This window comes from Equus przewalskii, chromosome 13 (genome assembly GCF_037783145.1).
Source record: "Equus przewalskii isolate Varuska chromosome 13, EquPr2, whole genome shotgun sequence".
Lineage (NCBI taxonomy): Eukaryota > Metazoa > Chordata > Mammalia > Perissodactyla > Equidae > Equus > Equus przewalskii.
In genome coordinates, this window is record NC_091843.1 from 35,301,742 (window position 1) to 35,321,293 (window position 19,552).

Genomic DNA, 19,552 nt, shown 5'->3' on the forward strand with positions numbered 1-19,552 from the left:
TAGTTGTTGTGCACGGCAGAGGCTCTCTAGGCGGGCAGACCAGTGACTCGATAGCCGGAAGTCATCCGAACCGAGGCTGCGGTCTGCACCGCCGGTCTCGACAGCGGTCGGCTCCAATTGGCAGCAGGTATGGCGGAGCGTGCGGCGCTGGAGGAGCTGGTGCGACTGCAGGGAGAGCGCGTGCGGGGCCTTAAGCAGCAGAAGGCCAGCGCCGAGCAGGTGCGACCCAGGCGGCAGGGTATGGGCCAAAGCAAGGCGAGGGGGGACGTAGAGCTGGGGTGGTCTGCACAGAGGACAGGGATGTGGGGGAAGGGAGGACGGCTGGTAGAGAGGAGGACGGCTGGGTGGGTAAGTAGCCGGGGTAGGACCCGAGAGAAACAAAGCTAGGCCTGGGGAGAGAGATTTGCCCCAGATCCTGATGAGGGAGAAATACTGAATGAATGGCGGAGGAGGGAAGGGAGCAGCAGATGTGATAGCCCACCACCTACTTTTCCCTCCACAGATCGAAGAGGAGGTGGCAAAACTACTGAAACTGAAGGCACAGCTGGGCCCTGATGAAGGGAAACAGAAGTTTGTGCTCAAAACCCCCAAGGTAAATATCATTGCGTTAGGGAGCCTCTGAGAGGATCCCTAATTCTACTTACAAGAGCTCATGTGCCTGCTTCCCTGAACCAGATCTTTGAGGAGGATCTGAAATGCTACAGAGAAAACAACAGTTGCTCTGGGCGCTGGGCCGGGTTGGACTCTGAGTCATTCTGGGATGGGAAAGTGATGGCAGAAACTAGGCCAGCTGAGTGCTTAGGGGCATCGGTCTGCTACTGCTACACCTTCTTTCATATCTTCCACTATGAGCTTGACAGCTTCCCAATACCTAAAGACTCTCCTGATGAGATCTGTGGTGTTATTAACAAATATAATTTTCTAATACTGTATAATGAAGTGTATCAACATTTGGAAGATGTGTATAACTGTTATCAATGAACCAATATTTTCCAAATGGCCAATATATGATGTTATATGATGTTATAAAATCATACATGGGTAAAAAGTCCATTCAAAGAACAAGGGAGAGTAATATTTTTTAAGCTGTGGTAAAATGTACATAACATAAAATTTTCTGTCTTACCATTTTTTAGGTGTACAGTTTAGTGGCATTAAGTACATTCACGTTGTTGTGCAACCATCATCACTTTTCATCCCCAGCACTTTTCCATCATACCAAACTGAAATTCTGTGTTCATTAAACAGCAATCCTCGCTCCACCCTCCCTCCAGCCTGTGGTAACCACTGTTCTACTTTCTGTCTCTAGGAATTCTGGGTCCCTTATAGGTAATGGATTTTAATGTAATGGTATGAAAAGTTCTTTGATGTAGTTTCAGATTCCACTTTGCAACCAATCTTTAAGAAACTGCTACTTGTTGAAGTTTGGTATAGTTTAAGAAGCATATCTACTGTTAGCTAAAAAGTTTATTAAAATATTCGTCCTTTTACAATTACACATCTGTGTAAGGCTAGATTTTCTTTGTATGCTCAACCAGAACAACATATCACAACAGAATTGAATGCAGAAAGCATGTATAGAATCCAGCTGTCTTCTATTAAGCCAGACATTAAAGATTTGCAAGAATGTAAATCAGTGCCACTCTTCTCACCAAATATTTTGTTTTGGAAAGTAGTTACATTTTCCTAAAATATTATTTATTTTAGAGACCAAAAACTTGGGAGTAGGGTGTAAAAGCCCAGACTGGAAGCTCTGACCTGGAAGAACAGAGTTCTAATCTTGACTGCCACAAACCTGCTGAGTGGCCTTAAGTAAAGACTTAACTTCTCAACATCCTGAAATTCACCTATAAAATGTATCTCCCTGGCTCATGTCATAGGGCTACCAGAAACAAATTAGAGAACAAATCATTAGGATTTTTTTAAGTTATGTTGGGAGAGAATGTTAATTATAAAAGTTGGAATTCAACTAGTTAAGCCAGTTTGAGTTGGTTACGTGCCTATCATCAGGTAGGTGTTCTCTATTAGGCAGGGAAATGTTCTACTATCCCAGAAAAAGGTTTTAGGAAAACTCCTCGGAGAATAGAGTTCTAAGAATTCTAGAAAATAGAACCAAGATAAAAAAGGAATGGCATTTAGAAGGTTGATAGCAAATGGGTATTGTAATTAACAGGGAATTGTTTGTACTTGTTTTCTAACTCAGTGGCCTGTAGGAAAATCTTAAGTTTGGGGCAGGATTTGCATTCATCACCATTGAGATCATCCTTTTTTATATTTCTAGACCTTATTGTTCTTTGTTTGTTTTTAAATTCCATCCCTGGTTCTTTGGCTGATTTTGCCTCCAAGGGCACAAGAGACTACAGTCCCCGGCAGATGGCAGTTCGGGAGAAGGTGTTTGATGTAATCATCAGCTGCTTCAAGCGCCATGGTGCAGAAGTAATTGACACACCTGTGTTTGAACTAAAGGTGAGGGATGGGTGAGGAGAAATTGCATGGTGGGAGAGTGGGTATATGAACAACAAAGAAGATGACAAGAGAGTGAGGGCCCAAATGTCTCTCTCGTGTTGTGGACAAAGACCAGTATATTCTCCAATGATAAGGGGGATGGGACTGGCTTGGAGGGAGAGGCCGTGCTTTTTATTTACCTTGGTTGTGGCCAGCGGCTTCCAAAAGAGAACCTCTGAGGGTGGAAGTTGTTATGGCTCCCATCTACATTGAATTCCATGGCACCTGTGCTTGAGATGTTTCTACGTACATACATATAAAGTATATATGTATAAAGTATAAATATGCAACTAGTCTCGTATTGATGGACCTTGAGATTGTTTCTAGTTCTTTACTATTAAAAAACCAGATTGCATCACTCTCTGCTTAAAACCCAGTGACTCCCCTTGCATTTATAATAAAGTCCAAACTCTTTACCCAGGCTCACAAGGCCCTACATGATCTGGCCACTGCCCACCTTTCCCACCTCATCTCATGCTATTCTTCCCTTCGCCCACTGTGCTACTCCAGTTCTTTCTATTCCTGGAACATACTAAATGTGTTTTTATCTCAGGGCTTTTGTTCTTGTTCTTTCCTCTTCCTGAACTCCCTTTTCCCCTTAGCTCTTTGCATGATTTTAATTTCAGATTAAATTAGAGATTGCAGATTTTAATCTCAGATCTCAGCTCAAATACCATTCCTCAAATAATCCTCTCCAACTACCTTGTCTAAAGTAGCCCTTTGCTCTCCATTACATCAGTCTGTTTTATTTCCTTTAGAGCAGCTGTCACTATCTGAAATTATCTGTTAATTTGTTTCTTTGCATTAGTGTGTTGCCTGTCTCTTCTCATTAGTATAGAAGATCCACGAAGGCGTGGACTGCCTTTGTCTTGTTCACTGATGTATACTCAAGGCTTAGAACAATGTCTGGTACTGGTGTGCATTTATCTGTAAGGTGAATTCATAGAAATGGAATTGCTGAGTCAAAAGGTTGTACTCATTTATATTTTTACCAACTGTGTCAGTTTGCTAGGGCTCCCATAACAAGGTACCACAGACTAGATGGCTTAAATAACATAAATTTATTGTCTGGAGGCTGGAAGTCCAAGATAAGGTGTCAGCAGGGTTGGGTCCTTCTGACGGCCATGAGGGAAGGATCTGGTCCAGACTTCCCTCTTTGGCTTGTAGACTTTGTCTTTTCCTTGCGTCTTCGCATGATCTTCCCTCTGTCTATATCCAAATTTCCTCTTTTTATTTGGACACCAGTTATGTTGGATTAGGGCCCACCATAATGACCTCATTTTAGCTTAATTGCCTCTTTAAAGGCCCTGTCTCCAAATGCAGTCACATTCAGAGGTTACTGGGGGATAGGACTTCATTATATGAATTTTGAGGGGGACACAATTTAGCCTATAACACCAACCAATGCATGAGTGTTTTTGATTCTACACACTGGGAATTTTCAGGCTTTTTAAACTTTGCCAATCAGATAGGTGAAATATGTTTTCACCTTATTGAAGACATCACGGGCAGGACTGCTGTCTCACTTTTGGCTTTTGACATTGTTCAAATCACAGATGTCTTAAACACATTTGTCTGTTGTTTTCATAACCCACTCCTAGGAGTTTATTCTCCAAAAAATATTCAAAAGAAAAAACTATGGGGGCTGGCCCCGTGGCCGAGTGGTTAAGTTCGCGGGCTCTGCTGCAGGCGGCCCAGTGTTTCGTTGGTTCCAATCTTGGGCGCCGTCATGGCACTGCTCATCAGACCACGCTGAGGCAGCGTCCCACATGCCACAACTAGAAGGACCCACAACGAAGAATATACAACTACGTACCGGGGGGCTTTGGGGAGAAAAAGGAAAAAAAATTTTTTTAAATCTTTAAAAAAAAAAAAAGAAAAAGAAAAAACTGTGTACCCAAATATATTTACTGAAATGTTATGGAACATCTTTTTTAATTGGAATAACCTAAACATCTAACAGCATAACACTAGGAAGGAAGGAAATATGATTTTCTTCTCCCTGGGATATTATGCAGCTTTAAAAAAATAATACTTCAAGGGCCAGCTACGTGGCATAGTGGTTAAGTTCACGTCCTCTGCTTCAGTGGTCTGGGTTCACAGGCTCAGATCCCAGGTGCAGACCTGTGCCACCCCTCAGCCATGCTGAGGCAGTGACTCACATACAGATTGGCACAGATGTTAGCTCAGGGCTGATCTTCCTCAAGCAAAAAAGAAAAAAGGAGGAAGATTGGCAACAGATATTAGGTCAGGACAAATCTTCCTTAGGAAAAAAATAACAGGAAAAAAAATAATAATACTTCAGGAGCCAGCCTGGTGGCATAGTGGTTAAGTTCACATGCTTCACTTCAGCGGCCTGGGGTTCACAGGTTCAGAACCCAGGCATAGACCTACACACCACTCATCAAGCCATGCTGTGGAGGTGACGCACTTACAAAATAGAGGAAGATTGGCACCAGATGTTAGCTTAGGGCCAATCTTCCTTGCCAAAAAAAATAAATAAACAAACATAAAAAATACCTCAGCTCTGTCATAAAATGGAAATATGATAAGCAGGAAACAAAATTGATGTTTCCTTTTGATTATAACTACATCAAATATATAAGCCTTGGACTAGATAGCAGAGGAAATGTAGACAAGTTGAAATCAGTCATGTTAGAGTAGTGGGCTTTTGTTTTCAAAGCTTCCTTTTAAATTGTTATATTTATCATTGTGGCCATATTTCTTTATGTTTTCTCCAGGAAACACTGACTGGAAAGTATGGAGAAGACTCTAAGCTTATCTATGACCTGAAGGACCAGGGTGGGGAGCTGCTGTCCCTTCGCTATGACCTCACTGTATCTTTCTAAAGCTGGACTCTCGACACTTTGGATGGATTAGCCCTCACTGGGCTCGAACTTTTTCTAGCTTTAGGTTTGGGGATAGCCAGACATAGGTGGGATCAAATATGATGCCTTTGGCAATCAGGGGAATTCTTTTTCTAAACCAGGAGTGGGACTTTGGCTAAACAGCATAGCCTTAGAAGGCTTCTGAATCCTGAGTAAGACCTCAGCTTTATGTTGATGCCTAGTTCTGACTCTACCAACAATCCCTTGCTTCAGAATACCTGTCCTCTGCCCTATCCAGTGGACAAAGTTCTCCTTAATTGACAGACAGCACGTTTCCTTTATCTCCAAGCTATGTCAGAGAATCATCTGCTTAGGGCTGCCACGTGGGACCCTTTTTCTGCTTTCTGGCCAATCTGCCCAGCCTCCCGTCATGCTCAGCATAGCCCAGGGGAGACACCACCAAAGAGAAAGGAGGCTTAATCATTTCTGAGACTTCAGCTGCCACTTGTGGTAATGAAGTTGATGCTTTCTGATGTTCAGAAATGCTGTCAATCTTATGGGTGGTGGTTTTGCCTGCAGAAGGAGGGGTTAGACCCAGCTTCTGTTGGTGATGATAATCAACTTCCAGACTGTGATAGGAGGAGCTTTCTCCTTAACTCTTTGTCATTAGGTTCCTTTCGCTCGATATTTGGCAATGAATAAACTGACCAACATTAAACGCTACCACATAGCCAAAGTGTATCGGCGGGATAACCCAGCCATGACCCGCGGCCGGTATCGGGAATTCTACCAGTGTGTGAGTATTTGGGGCAGGGCGGGTAACCTGGCCCTTCCTCAAGCCAGTAGAATCTACTGAGTACTCATGGTGTCCTCAGCAAACTGGATGCCCCAGATAATGCTAACCCTTAGGTTTCTTTAGTATTTTCCTATAGATTTCGCAAAGCCCCTGTGGAGAGGGCAGGACAAGGATTATTCTCCCCATTTTATGTATGAGTAACTTGAGACTCATCAAGATGAAGAGAACATAGGGATAAGAAAGGCAAGGTTGGGACTAGAATTCTTGGCCTGGTGCTTTTTATATTAAACCACTGTGATGGGACCATAGCAAAGGATGGGGAATTGGATTTGAGTTATCAAATCATCCGGACTGGTGGCAGAGCTTCTGAACGAATAGAGAAAATGACTAAGGACTAAGGCCATATAATTGCCCTCAGAGTAGGAGGAGGAGATAAGGAAAAGTAGATGAATGAGATAAAGAAAGAATAGCCCAACAGATTGAAGGGACACCAGGACTGGGAAGAGACCCAGGAATGCTGAGGCTTTCCTCTGGGCTGATGATCAGACAGAGAATGAAGAAGGTGGTCCATACAAGAGTGCAAACAGGCCTTCACAGAGAGAACAGAGCTCCCAGGAGTCCCCCCTTAAGAAAGTTAAACCCCTGAGGACTTCTAGCTACCCCTCTCCCTGCAGGATTTTGACATTGCTGGGCAATTTGACCCCATGATCCCTGATGCGGAGTGCCTGAAGATCATGTGTGAGATCCTGAGCTCACTTCAGATAGGCGACTTCCTGGTCAAGGTCAGAGCTGAACAGGGCTGGGAGGGCAAAGTTGGGCCTGGCCTCTCACAGGAGAAGGTCCTTGTGCAGAGGGACCAGTAGCCCAAGTGACCAAGGCTATCAAGGGTCATGTAAAGAGATTCTCTCCTCACTATGCCTTGGGTCCCTGCAGGTGAATGATCGGCGCATCCTAGATGGGATGTTTGCCATCTGTGGTGTTCCGGATAGCAAGTTTCGCACCATCTGCTCCTCAGTGGACAAGCTGGACAAGGTAACCACCCAAACACTTGACTCTTCTTTTCCCACATCCCACCCTGCCTTGAGAAATGGAAAACAACATTAGGAGAGAGAGGGGCCTGCCTCTATGCCCACCAGAGGAACCTTAGCCCCAGGATGTAGGTTGAAGGGCAGCTTGTGCTCTGACTGCCCCCCAGGAGGGCCCACACTTGCTCTAAAGTCGGGAAGGTGCCCAGGGGTCCCTGACTAGTATCTGTCTCCCCAGGTGTCCTGGGAGGAAGTAAAGAATGAGATGGTGGGAGAGAAGGGCCTCGCACCAGAGGTGGCCGACCGCATTGGGGACTACGTCCAGCAGCATGGTGAGGAACAAACCCTGCCTCCCCCAGCAGCCGTCCCACCGCCCTCAAGCTGAAAGCTGAAAGTCTTCTCTCTGTGTGTGTATATGTGTAGGAGAGGGAGCGGGGAGGAAGAGAGTGTGTGTGCACGCACATATGCATGTGCAGTCCAGGCAAAAACGGAGAGTTCCTACCTTTTTCTGTCACTCAGTCTGGCTCACAAATCTGTCTCCCCAGGTGGCGTATCCTTGGTGGAACAGCTGCTCCAAGATCCTGAACTGTCCCAAAACAAGCAGGCCTTGGAGGGTCTGGGAGACCTGAAGCTACTGTTTGAGTACCTCACCCTGCTTGGCATTGCTGACAAGGTGAGTCAGGTTGGGGCTGGGAACCTTTGCTGAATTCTGGGGCTTCCGGTCCTTGATCTACGTCTGGTACTGACCGTGTTCTTGTCCCCACAGATATCCTTTGACCTGAGCCTTGCTCGAGGGCTGGACTACTATACTGGGGTGATCTATGAGGCAGTGCTGCTACAGTCCCCAGCCCAGGCAGGGGAAGAGCCCCTTGGTGTGGGCAGTGTGGCCGCTGGAGGGCGCTATGATGGGCTGGTGGGCATGTTCGACCCCAAAGGGCGCAAGGTGCCTTGTGTAGGACTCAGCATTGGGGTGGAGCGGATCTTCTCCATCGTGGAGCAAAGGCTAGAGGTAAGTGGGTAGAAGACAGTCTGGGCAGGTAGTGGCACTTGAGCCATCTTCTTTGATCTCCAAGGGGGCAAGTCGTGCTGCTTTGGGCAAGGAGCATCTTTGCAGAGAAATGGAGAAAAGATGGTTGCTGTCCTTCACAGACTCCCACCCCTTTATAGGCCAGCTTTGTGGATCTTTGATCATTCTTTTCTCACAAAATCCTTTGCTCTGGGTCCCTACTTCCCTCAGAACTATCAGGAATCTAGGCTGGTATATCCAACGACCTGGATCTTCCTCATGAGACAGAATACTTAATATTTTACTACTCTGTGCCAGTCACTGTGCTTAGTGCTTTTCATGCATTATCTAATAAAATTCTTAAACAGCCCTCTGAGAGTAGCTACTTTTATCATTTACATTTTTCAGACAAGGGAACTGAAGCATTAGAGATCAAATAATTTGCCCAAGGTCATGTAAGTGGCAGAGTCAGAATCTGAATCCAAGCAGTCGAATTCTAGAGTCTTGCTCCTAACCACTCTGTGACATTGTCACTAAGTGGAAGCACGTGTCTGAGGCTTTGGGATCTTCCAGATGGCTGTCCTGACTCTAGCATCTAGAGTAACACCAGGGAAGCCCCTCATGGCCTCAAGCCCAAGCCCTCCTTTGTTGCTGCTGCTCTTAACAGACTGGTGCATTTCATCCAGGGAATGCCCTGGCAGTAACCTTCCCACTGCTCCCATCCTTTTCTCTAGAGTGGAAACTGTCCATTTTTCCCAGCTGAGGTCACTATTTCAGTAGGCATCTTATATTGTAAGAACTCTGAAAACAGTTTTTCAGAAAAAGACAAGGGCAGCAGTAGCATTCTGCCTTCCTCCTTATCCACACCCTGAGTTGTACCCTATGGCTGAAATATAAGAGGCACGGTCTCCTGTCTCAGGGGAACTACAACTGCCAGGGGCGATTAGATTGCCTGGGTGGGCTCACAGTATCACTTCTGTGTGAGTGTTCTGGTGAACCCTTAAGGTACTAGATGGAAATGAGCTTGAAGTCACTGTACATAAGCTACCTTTGCCCTTGCCCTACATTATTTATTCTGACAAGTCATATGTACAAGTCAGTCAGTTCATTCCTTATATCTTCTAAGAGCTATTTTATGCCCAATTGCTAGATGAGAAAACTGGACCCCTGCCCTGGTGGAACTTGCTGAGTTGGGCCTGGTTTCTCAGAATCCTGACAAGAGCTTGCTCTATTTGTTCCTTGAAGGTGTTGTAAAGTCAGCTCTCTGACTCTTATCTGCCCCTTCCCCAGGCTTTGGAGGAGAAGGTACGGACCACAGAGACACAGGTGCTTGTTGCATCTGCACAGAAGAAGCTGCTGGAGGAGAGACTGAAGCTTGTCTCGGAGCTATGGGATGCTGGAATCAAGGTACTGGAGGCAAACCCCAGGGTGGCAGCACACTTGGGAGCACTGGGCACAGACTAAATAAAACCTCATTCATAGTGACCCTGCCATCACTATGACTTCTTGGAATGGAGCTAAGAGCAAGGTGCCCAGCTTGGGCCCTCAGGAGGTTGTCCCTGAGGAGCAGACGCCAGCCTTCATCTTCTGCCTTGTCCTCTGCAGGCAGAGCTGCTCTACAAGAAGAACCCGAAGTTACTGAACCAGTTGCAATACTGTGAGGAGGCAGGCATCCCACTAGTGGCCATCATCGGTGAGCAGGAGCTCAAGGACGGGGTCATCAAGCTCCGTTCAGTGGCCAGCAGGGAAGAGGTAAGTAGGCAAACAGGAAAGCTGAGGGACAGGGAACGTATGCCATTTCGGCAGGCCAGTGTGGTGTGAGAGGGTGAAAGCCTGGCCTTCATATAAGTACCCACTCGTAAAGGACTTAATGGCTTCATCTTTACTGTGGTCATGGAAGGGTAAGATCTCCAACCCCACATATACCCTGCGTCTCTCCGTCTCCCCCAAGAAGCACTATCGACTCTGAGGTGTTTGATTGAGTTCCTGCTCCCAGCTGATGACTAGAGGAAGGCGTGGGCACTCAGGGAGCGGTGGAGTGGAAGATGCTCATACAACCTTCTTCCCCCATCCTGGCCAGGTGGACATCCGAAGAGAAGACCTTGTGGAGGAAATCAAAAGGAGAACAAGCGAGCCCCTCTGTACATGCTGAGTTGAGCAAACTATCAGAGGAAAGTGGGACTGGCACTGTTTAAGGCTAAGACAAAACTCTGCATATGTACTTCGACAGCTTTGCACACTTCTGTTCCAGCAAGAAGGCCTGAAGAAGGGTCAGAACAGAGACTTTTTATTTTTATTATGATTATTTTATTGGTAATCACAGGCAAAAATGGCCGTGTACTATGCCATTTTCCATAGGAGGCCCTGGGGGCATAGTCCAGCCTGTGCTCCTGGGCTACAAGGACTGGGCCAGAGGTGGTCTTCTCCGCAGGACCCTACGCCAGATGGAGGGAGTGCTCCCCACAACCCGTCGCCAAAGGTCCAATAAAATGCCTCTACCACTGGAGCCTTCCTGTGTCGCTCTTGCCTAGCCCTGCCTTCCCTGTCAGAGCCTAGGCCTCCCATTCTGACCACTTTAGCGGTGGGAAATGGGGAGAAGGACATACAATAGGCCCGTGAAGGGTGCCCCTGAGGTTCTTGCCGCCAGCGTCCATCCGTGCCGGCGCGCAAGCCATTGCTTAGGAAGTGGGACTGCCCGAAAACTCACGCCCTAAAGCTTCTAGCTTTCACCTGAGGGTCGGAGGTTCCCGCGGCGCACGTGCAGTGGGTATCCCCACCCCCTTGGGAGGCGGGGTCGTGCTCAGAGCCAATGAGAGCTTGGGGGTGGAGGGGTAGGGAAGCTTCCAGAGGCAGATAGGGAGGAGGTTATAAAGGGGGTACCAGCCGGCCCGCGGAAGAGTCATGCAGTCCAAGCGGGAGTGTGAGGTGAGTGCCTGGCAACGAGGGGGCGACGAGCTCACCTGCGCAGGGAGCCGGGGCTCCTGGGGCCCCTGTTCCACAGGCGGGGTGGGGCGGGCGCGGCGGTCCGCTGTTCCAACCTGCCCCTTCTCCCTCAGCTGTGGTGCGAGAGGGTGAATCCAGAGAACAAGGCGGCGCTGGAGGCGTGGGTCCGGGAGACCGGCATCCGCCTGGTGCAGGTGAACGGGCAGAGGAAGTATGGCGGGCCACCCCCAGGTACGGTAGTCCCAGCCCCTGCCGCCCTACGCCAGCCTCGACCAGCCCCCTTTCCGGGAGGGGCCTACCCTGAGGCTCCATGGTCCGAAACCCCTAACTCCCTCTTACCCCCGCCCGCCTCCTCGAGGGAAGCAGCCGGTCTTAAGGGGCACCTACTCTGCCAGCTCCGCTGTTAGCTCAGGCACCCAGTTACACCAACGACCCACGTACGGGTGTTGTACCCATTTCACAGACGTTTGCTCACGGAGTCCCTCTGGCGCTGGGTCCTTGGGCCCCGAAGCCGGAACCATCGCGGTGGATGACGGTACCCCTCCCCACCCCCTTCCCCCAGGCTGGGTGGGCAGCCCGCCGCCGGCCGGGTCAGAGGTGTTTATCGGGCGGCTGCCCCAGGACGTGTACGAGCACCAGCTGATCCCACTGTTCCAGCGCGTGGGCCGCCTCTACGAGTTCCGCCTGATGATGACCTTCAGCGGCCTGAACCGCGGCTTCGCCTACGCCCGCTACAGCTCGCGGCGCGGCGCCCAGGCCGCCATCGCCACGCTGCACAACCACCCGCTGCGGCCCTCCTGCCCGCTGCTCGTGTGCCGCAGCACCGAGAAGTGCGAGCTGAGTGTGGACGGGCTGCCGCCCGCCCTGAGCCGCCGCGCGCTGCTGCTCGCGCTGCAGCCGCTCGGGCCCGGCCTGCAGGAAGCGCTGCTGCTGCCCAGCCCCGGGCCGGCGTCCGCGCAGATCGCGCTGCTCAAGTTCAGCTCGCACCGCGCCGCCGCCATGGCCAAAAAGGCCCTGGTGGAAGGTAGGGGTGGAGGCTGCGGGGGGCCGCTGGTTGGGGCCAAAGACGTGCTGCCAGGCATTCTGCCTCCACCCAGCAGCATAGCGGGGTAAAGTCGCAAGATTTAAGGGTTAGGAATACCCGAGTTTGCAACCTCATATTTTTATTTAATCTCAGATTTTTAAATTTCCAGTGGTGCTAAGCAGCTACCACTTACCTAAACTTAACACTTCCCGTGCATTATCTCCTGACTTAAGGTCCGACCTTCCAGTGAAACACAGAATGACCTCCCTCTTTAGAGATGAGACTGTTTTCAGAGAAACTGACTTGCCCAAGGCCAAGTGCAACTGGCCTTTTATCCATTTTACAACCTTCTTCCTCAGACTGTTGTGAGAATTAAAGCGTACTTAGCCCCTTCCCTGATTCATGGCCGGTATTCATAGTAAAGGTTAGCTATTATGATGGTTATGAGGGAGACAAAGCCTGCATCAACCAGTAGTCCTCCAAGGAAACTCAGAAGGTAGCAATTATTACAGCGCCTTTACAGATAAACACAATGGAGCCTGGAGAAGTTATTTAACTTGCCCGAGGGCACACCACCAGGAAATGGGGAGGCTAGAAATTAAGTAGGCCTGTGTGGCCCCAGTGGGCTCACAGGGTCTGGGGGCTTGGGTCCAGGGCTCAGACCTGCCCTTGTCTCTCCCTTTTTCCTGCAGGGCAGTCACGCCTCTGTGGAGAGCAGGTGGCTGTGGAGTGGCTCAAGCCAGACCTGAAGCAGCGGCTGCGCCAGCAGTTTGTGGGTCCCTCACTGCAGTGCCTACAGCCAGAGAGCAGCCGACTGGCTCTGGCCAGGGACAGGCTAGAGTCCCAAGGGGCTCGGGCTGCCCTGCAGCTGCTGTGCCAACGGATGAAGCTGGGGAGCCCAGTGTTCCTCACCAAGTGTTTGGGCACAGGCCCTGCTGGCTGGCACCGCTTCTGGTACCAGGTGGTGATCCCTGGGCATCCAGTGCCCTTTAGCGGCCTCATCTGGGTTGTGCTGGCCCCAGATGGGCAGGATGGGCATGAGGTGGCCAAGGATGCTGTGTCTACACGGCTGCTGGAGGCACTGAGTGAGTCTGGGGCTAGCCTCCTGTGGTCTGCTGGGGCTGAGGCAGGTACTGTGGTTAAGCAGTGACCCCATCCTCTTCACCGGCAGCCTAAATGAGTAGACAGAGCCTGTGTCAGTCACCAGCCCAGCAGGCCTGGGCAGCCACCACCTGATCCCAACAAGGGGAGGAGCATGGGCCCTGCCCTGGACCTGACACAGCGTCCCAGCTGGGGCAGGGCCCCAGCACACCTGTGAGCAGCTCAGGTTTGGCCAAGTTGTGGTGAGGGACCTTGCCCTCCCACCCCCCTCCCCAGCCTAAGGTCTGACCTGAACCCCATGGTCTTCCTTGGCCATCCTGTGTGGCACACACACCCTCTCCCTCCTCCCACAGCTTAGCATGAATCTTTGTTTCTTATTTTCTTGATTTGTCTTCCTTGTTGGTTTTTATTTGGGGGCTGGCTGAGCCAAAGTATCAGAAATCTGCCTTTTGTCCCTACCACTTGGCATTCTGGTTTTGGTGCGTGTGTAGTTTTGAGTTTTTCTATGCTGGTTATATTTATATTAAACCCCTAGTTGGTGTACACCTGTGTCCGTGCTGTCTTGCCCAGCTATGGGCTTATCTTACTGGTAGAGTGAGCAGCCGCTATAGGGCAAGTACTTCCTCACATCAGTGCTCTGAGTCCTGAGCCTCTGTGCATCTTTTTGCACCGCACAATAGGGTATTATAAATTCATAGCCTTTCTAGGGAGCCAGCCCCAGAAACAACTCTTCCCTAGTGAGGACCTGTCTTGAGATTCAGCTCATCCCCTCAGTCACTGTCATCCTCACTTTCCTCCTCTTCGTCTCGAGCCATGGATTCCTCTCCCTCCTCCCTCAGTCCTGCAAAGAAGTCATCGGTGCTCCAGGCCTTGCTGCTCAGTGCCCGCAGCGGCCCTCCCTTTTTTTTGCGCCGACGGTAGTCATCCACCACCACAGCCCGCAGCTGAGCCATGTCCCAAAACTTGAGGCGCTGGTCGTGGCCACTGCTGGCCAGGAAGCGGCCGCAATGAGAGAGGGCCAGCTCCTCCACAGGCTCTCCGGCATGCTGGCCCACACTGCCCACCACTCGGTTTGGCAGGATGTTCACAGCCCTGGGCAGAGAGAGAGGAATGTTGGGTATTGGCTGGTTGGGCCTGCCCTTCCTATGATGTGAGGGCCGTCCTGGCTTCTCTCACCTGATGACTCCGTCAGTGGAGCCAGTGCACAGCAGGTTCTCGGTGACTGGAACCATGCAGTCAATGGACTCAGCTCTCAGGGCAAAGCGGTCACTTGTGGCCCCAAAGCCATTCCAGTTGAAAAGGTAGATGGTACCTTCACTGGAGCCACAGACTACCTTCTTCCCACACTGCAGGGAAAGAGCAAACCATGTTTGTGGAGCCATGTCTGACCAGGTCCCTAGCACACCCCCATCCCGCCATACCCAGCTGTACTTTCATGATAGTGACAGAGGTCAGGTCTCCAGACTGAGGCTCTGAGAGCAGCTCAAACCGGCGTCGCCGGATGTTGAAGACACCAAGGCAGCCGTCCCCACTATAGAGAGAGCAGAGCAGCAGCAGGCTTGGCCAAAGCTCCCATTGAGGGGGACATTTAACACAGGAAAGGGAGAGGGAGACAGCTTTGAGGCCATACCTGGCTGTCAGCAGCAGCTTCTTGGCTGGGTCCAGAGCCATGTCTGCGATGTACTCCTCATGCTGCCGCATGTCCATTAAGGGGCCCTCCTTCCGCTGGTCCCAGAGCCGGATGCCACCTGTGTCATCCCCAGTGGCCAGAACATTCTCATCCACCAGCAGCAGACTGTTGATGGGGGCACTAGAGAGACAGATGCAGAACTTCTTGGAGCATTTTGTCCCTGTAGGGAGCTACCGGTCTTTACCCTTCACCTCAACACACAATTGGCTCCCCTTACCTGTGAGCCTTAGAAATGCGTCTTTCCATTCGGCCCTGCTCCACATCCAGAACATGGATGGCTTTATCCTTGGAGACAGTTACAAGTTCTGGGAGATAAGGTGTGCAGGTCATGGTGCTGCTCACTGCGCCCATCCCACCACACTGCTGGCTGCCTTCCCCAATACTCACTCTGCCCATCTTCAGAGAAGACCACGGCTCGGCAGGACTTGAGGTGGTGACCTGAGGACCAGAGCTCCTTGGTTTCTCCCTCTTGCTGGGAGTAGGAAAAGCTAGGGAGATGGAGAAGAGAGTGAATGACCCCAGACCCCACCTGGGATACATGGAGTGTAGAGACCAACTAGCCAACCTTCCACCTACCTAGGAGTTCCTGCTTGGCACACCTCCAAGCCCAAGGAGCTTAACCATCCTATTTTTTCCATTTTCAATGAGCTTCGATTGTTAGGTCTTTTTTTCATGCAGTAATTCAAACCACATTTGCTCAGGACTTCTTTGTGATCTGACCCCACCCCACAGTCTTCATCCTTGAAAGCCCCACCCTGGGGAAAGACTAGGTCTGGACCACTATGGAGGCCCAGAAATACTTGTTAAATTAATGACAAAAGAACAGCCCCAGAAGTTGGAAATAGAAAAATCGGTAAGAAAGGGCTCTTGCACTCAGGTCTGCAGGAGCCAAAGAAAGCCACAATTAATTACAGCACATTGTGACTACATGCTGAAAAGGGGATAAGATCAAAATGGAGGTGGAGCAGAGGCACAAGCCCGAAAACTTGGCTTTGAGACAAGTAGCTGTCCAGAGAGCATCCCCAGTGACTGCCTCAGAGCAGATCTTCAAAAAGGGTCAAATGAAGAAGTGCTAAATTGCTAGTGAGTTCCACGCAGGTAGAACTGGGTCTACTTATTGTCTGCTCTGCCCCTGTGCCCAGCCTGAAAAAGCTGCTCAGTAAACATTCACAGATTGAATAAATGCTTGGGAAGAGAAGAGAGCCCTGAAAAGCTAGCTAAGGTGATGTCATGTGAGTTGGATCATGTAGAATAAGTAGTTCACCTGGCAGAGAACAAGGGGCAAATGAAACATGGCTGTATTTAATCCCATGGGAAAAGGAATCTCTTTGGCATGGTCATGGGAGAAGCTAGAGGCCCACTAGAAGGCAGTGGCTGAGGGTAGGGGAAGGGAGACAAACTGAAGGAATGAGGTTAGTGGGGAAGGTCCAGGGTGCCTCCAAGTGTCTGGCACTGTAACTATGGATAGTAGTAGAAGGGAACCCACATTTATTGAACATCTGTTGAACTCAGGTGGTGTACTGAACACCTGATCCCTCTGTAAAGCAGGTAATATTGTTCCCATTTTCAAAAATGAAAATGCATAAGTTAACTTGCCCAAGGCCACTGCAGCTAATGAGGGGGTTGAGGTTTAAATTCATTAAGTAAATCTGATAGCACAGCTTTCTGGTTAAAACCTTCAGTGACTTTTCACTGATTCCAGCCTACATCTTTTGTTCAAAATCAAACATGTATTGAGCACCTACCCAGGGCTAGAAGCAGGAGATAGAATGGAGAACAAAACAGACCACAGGTTACAGTTCAGAACAGTGTTTTTCAAACTCCAGTCATGACCTATGAGTAAGATGCAATCAGCATTTTATGTGTGCCCACAAAAATGACAATAAAATAGGAGCTGGCCCCGTGGCCGAGTGGTTGGGTTCGCGCGCTCCGCTGCAGGCGGCCCAGTGTTTCATTGGTTCGAATCCTCGGCGCGGACATGGCACTACTCATCGAACCACGCTGAGGTGGCGTCCCACATGCCACAACTGGGGGGACCCACAAGGAAGAATATACAACTATGTACCCCGGGGGCTTTGGGGAGAAAAAGGAAAAAACAAAATCTTTAAAAAAAAAAAAATGACAATAAAATAAACCAGAAAATATCAGGGGCCAGCCCAGTGGCATAGTGGTTAAGTTTTCATCCTCTGCTCCAGCAGCCCGGGGTTTGCAGGTTTGGATCCCAGGTGCAGACCTGCACACCACTCATCAAGCCATGCTGTGGCAGAGTCCCACATACAAAATAGAAGAAGATCGGCACAGATGTTAGCTCAGCAACAATCTTCCTCACCAAAAAAAGGGAAATATCAGAGTGCATCACACATAACAGAAGATATTTTTACTGTGTGGCGAGGTCAAAAAAGTTTGAAAAGCTTTTTTAGTGGAGACAAGCATTCCAATAATTACACAAACAGATGTATGATTACAAACCATTATGAAATTTATTAGAGAAAGGTACTGGTACCAAGGCAGCATCTAATGGGTAATCTAATTTAGTCTGAGGCATGAAGAGATGCTGAGAACTCAGGGAGAGTAGCTACAAGTGAGGGGAAAGGAATCTTCCAGGCAGAAGGAATAATATGTGCAAAGGAGCTGAGGCTTCACAATTCGATAAAAAGGGAAGGATGAATGAGCACAAAAAGCAAAGGGGAAAGCAAGCAAGGGCCAGGTAGTCAGGGCTCTGAAAGCCGGATTAAGGAGTTTAGACTCAATCCCAAAAGCAAAGGTAAACTACTGAAGGGTTTTAATGAAAGAAGTGAGGTGGTCAGATTTGTGTTTTTGAAAGATCAAAGTGAGCAAGAAGCAAACGCAGGGGCGCCGCTGAGCCTGCTTCAGGTTCAATGTAATAACCTGGCGGGAAATAACAGTGTCCTGAACATTCGCCTTCTTATGCTGCTACCGTCTCTAGGCTCCGTCACGACATTCCAGCCACCCTGTCTTCCTTTCAGCTCTTTCAAGAGATTTGTGTGGTAACTTGTTTAAAGCCGAATGTTATTGAACGAATTGAACTAGATGAGTCCTGCAAAACGTTTCTCCCTGCAACTTTGTCTCCTCTCTCCTCGTCCCACCTCCATCCCTGGGGAACTTCCAGACCCGGCAGCCCCCGCGCCCACCACTCTCACCACGCCCCCGGCCCTGCCGTGCACTTACACGAACACGTCCCCGTCCACGTCCCCCGCCGCCAGGAGGTCGCGGGCAGGATGGAACGCCAGCCCACTAGCCGGCGCTTCCAGCACGATGTCCTCTGGAGTATCCCGGATCCGGACTGGGGCTTCCGTGGAGTCAGGATCCTCCTCGTCGCTCCCATCCTGCGCGGGCCTCTCCTCGCACGTGCGGTCCATGCACCCGACGATTCGGAGCCGTCGACCGGACGGGCTGTGACTCCAGCAATCAGTCACGCGGCGGGGAAAGCGGCTCAGGGCACCGCTTCCGCGTCGCAAGGGGGGGCGGAGCCGGAAGTGGCGCCAGGGCGTTTTCTGTAACCCGGAAAAGGCGGGCCGGCTGCGTCGGGTGTGGGTGGAACCAGCCCCACAGGTTCGGCTGCGAGGGTCCGGTACTTCTGTGGGTTGCTGTGGCGAGTTCCCAGGCCAGCTAGATGGCGCGAGCGTTAATCCCCTCCTTGGTCACTTCGCGTAAAGTTGGGAACTGCGTTTAACTCCTTTCCCTTCATCCTGGTCAATGCTGACAGTTTGCTACTCCCTCTCGCAACCAGTAAAGAGGACTTAATGCTCTCGGGATAGGAGAGGCGACGCCAGTCGTTCATAGCTTGATGAAACCCAAGACCATGACAAGCGGCAGCCAAGTTGGTCAGGAAGCAGAAAAAGCCCGCGCTGCGAGAATTTGGCATGCGGGGTCCTTGGACAGCAGGCAGCCCGCGCACACGCTTAAGCTGCTGCCGTCCATGCTCAGCATCTTCGTAGACAAAAGAACAGTGCCCTGCCCGTTCCTACAGTTTGGCCGCAGGCCCTCAGCGGGTCGAGTCAGCAGTGCTCAGAGCTGGCACGGAGTTCCTGAAGAGGAAAACAACAGTTGACGTTCTGGACATTCCTGTTACCTAGGTTTCACAAAGTAGGAGCACTCTGTATGGTGGGGCAGATAAGGAGCAAGAGCTCCTTTGGCTGAAGAGAACCTTCGCACATGGCTGTGGTACCAAGCCTTCTAAGACATCTTTTATGCTCATGCCCAACCCCCTTAATGAGAGGTGAAAGAAGTGTGGTTAGGGACCTCAGAGAGACTATATGTCCCCTGCGTGACTGGAGAAGTTGCTGTGTAGTGTTGGGAGTCTTCTCACTCACTGTGTGGCCAACCAGAAGGCCTTGGTCACTTCCACAAGGCTTGGTGGTACTTGCAGAGACTGATTTTAAACTGGCAGTCAACCCCCAGGAGGGCTTGATCTTAGTGCCCCTCTAGGTATCTTCATCTGAGCCAGGTCTCTGTGACCTTTTTCCTAGTTGGGACTGCTCCCTACGACCATGAAACCAGGGTGTCATTTACTGTCTGAAATTAGCCATTCTAGGTGCTACTGCAGACAGGGCCCAATTTCAGCCTCCTAGGTGCTATGCACCAAGCTGGCTTTCTCAAAAGCCCTTGCCCTA

General features: G+C 50.1%; 3 protein-coding genes across 5 annotated transcripts; 2 read left to right on the forward strand and 1 right to left on the reverse strand.

The window, feature by feature from the left end:
• Nucleotide 1: 1 nt before the first annotated feature.
• HARS1 (histidyl-tRNA synthetase 1) lies at nucleotides 2-10,666 on the forward strand. Of its 2 annotated transcripts, none has more exons than XM_070570612.1 (13): nucleotides 2-127; nucleotides 503-592; nucleotides 2,347-2,466; nucleotides 5,247-5,342; nucleotides 6,004-6,129; nucleotides 6,804-6,911; nucleotides 7,063-7,161; nucleotides 7,393-7,486; nucleotides 7,700-7,827; nucleotides 7,921-8,163; nucleotides 9,451-9,567; nucleotides 9,766-9,912; nucleotides 10,241-10,666. In XM_070570612.1, the coding sequence occupies exons 3-13, from the start codon at nucleotides 2,374-2,376 to the stop codon at nucleotides 10,310-10,312; spliced, it is 1,323 nt and encodes a 440-aa protein (XP_070426713.1). In that variant the 5' UTR covers nucleotides 2-127; nucleotides 503-592; nucleotides 2,347-2,373; the 3' UTR covers nucleotides 10,313-10,666. The 2 variants fall into 2 exon arrangements, with proteins under 2 accessions (XP_070426713.1, XP_008513799.1); XM_008515577.2 differs by having other exon boundaries at nucleotides 45-219.
• On the forward strand, nucleotides 10,490-13,771 carry DND1 (DND microRNA-mediated repression inhibitor 1). Of its 2 annotated transcripts, none has more exons than XM_008515580.2 (4): nucleotides 10,490-10,639; nucleotides 11,217-11,334; nucleotides 11,666-12,127; nucleotides 12,820-13,771. In XM_008515580.2, exons 1-4 carry the CDS (start codon nucleotides 10,490-10,492, stop codon nucleotides 13,275-13,277), a joined length of 1,188 nt encoding a protein of 395 aa, XP_008513802.2. In that variant the 3' UTR covers nucleotides 13,278-13,771. The 2 variants fall into 2 exon arrangements, with proteins under 2 accessions (XP_008513802.2, XP_008513803.2); XM_008515581.2 differs by having other exon boundaries at nucleotides 10,560-11,085.
• Nucleotides 12,250-18,975, reverse strand: WDR55 (WD repeat domain 55). The gene is made up of 7 exons (XM_070570634.1): nucleotides 18,108-18,975; nucleotides 15,306-15,406; nucleotides 15,136-15,223; nucleotides 14,859-15,038; nucleotides 14,660-14,759; nucleotides 14,405-14,574; nucleotides 12,250-14,320 (listed from the first exon to the last, which is right to left on the reverse strand). Exons 1-7 carry the CDS (start codon nucleotides 18,296-18,298, stop codon nucleotides 13,999-14,001), a joined length of 1,152 nt encoding a protein of 383 aa, XP_070426735.1. The 5' UTR covers nucleotides 18,299-18,975; the 3' UTR covers nucleotides 12,250-13,998.
• Between the last annotated feature and the right edge of the window lie 577 nt (nucleotides 18,976-19,552).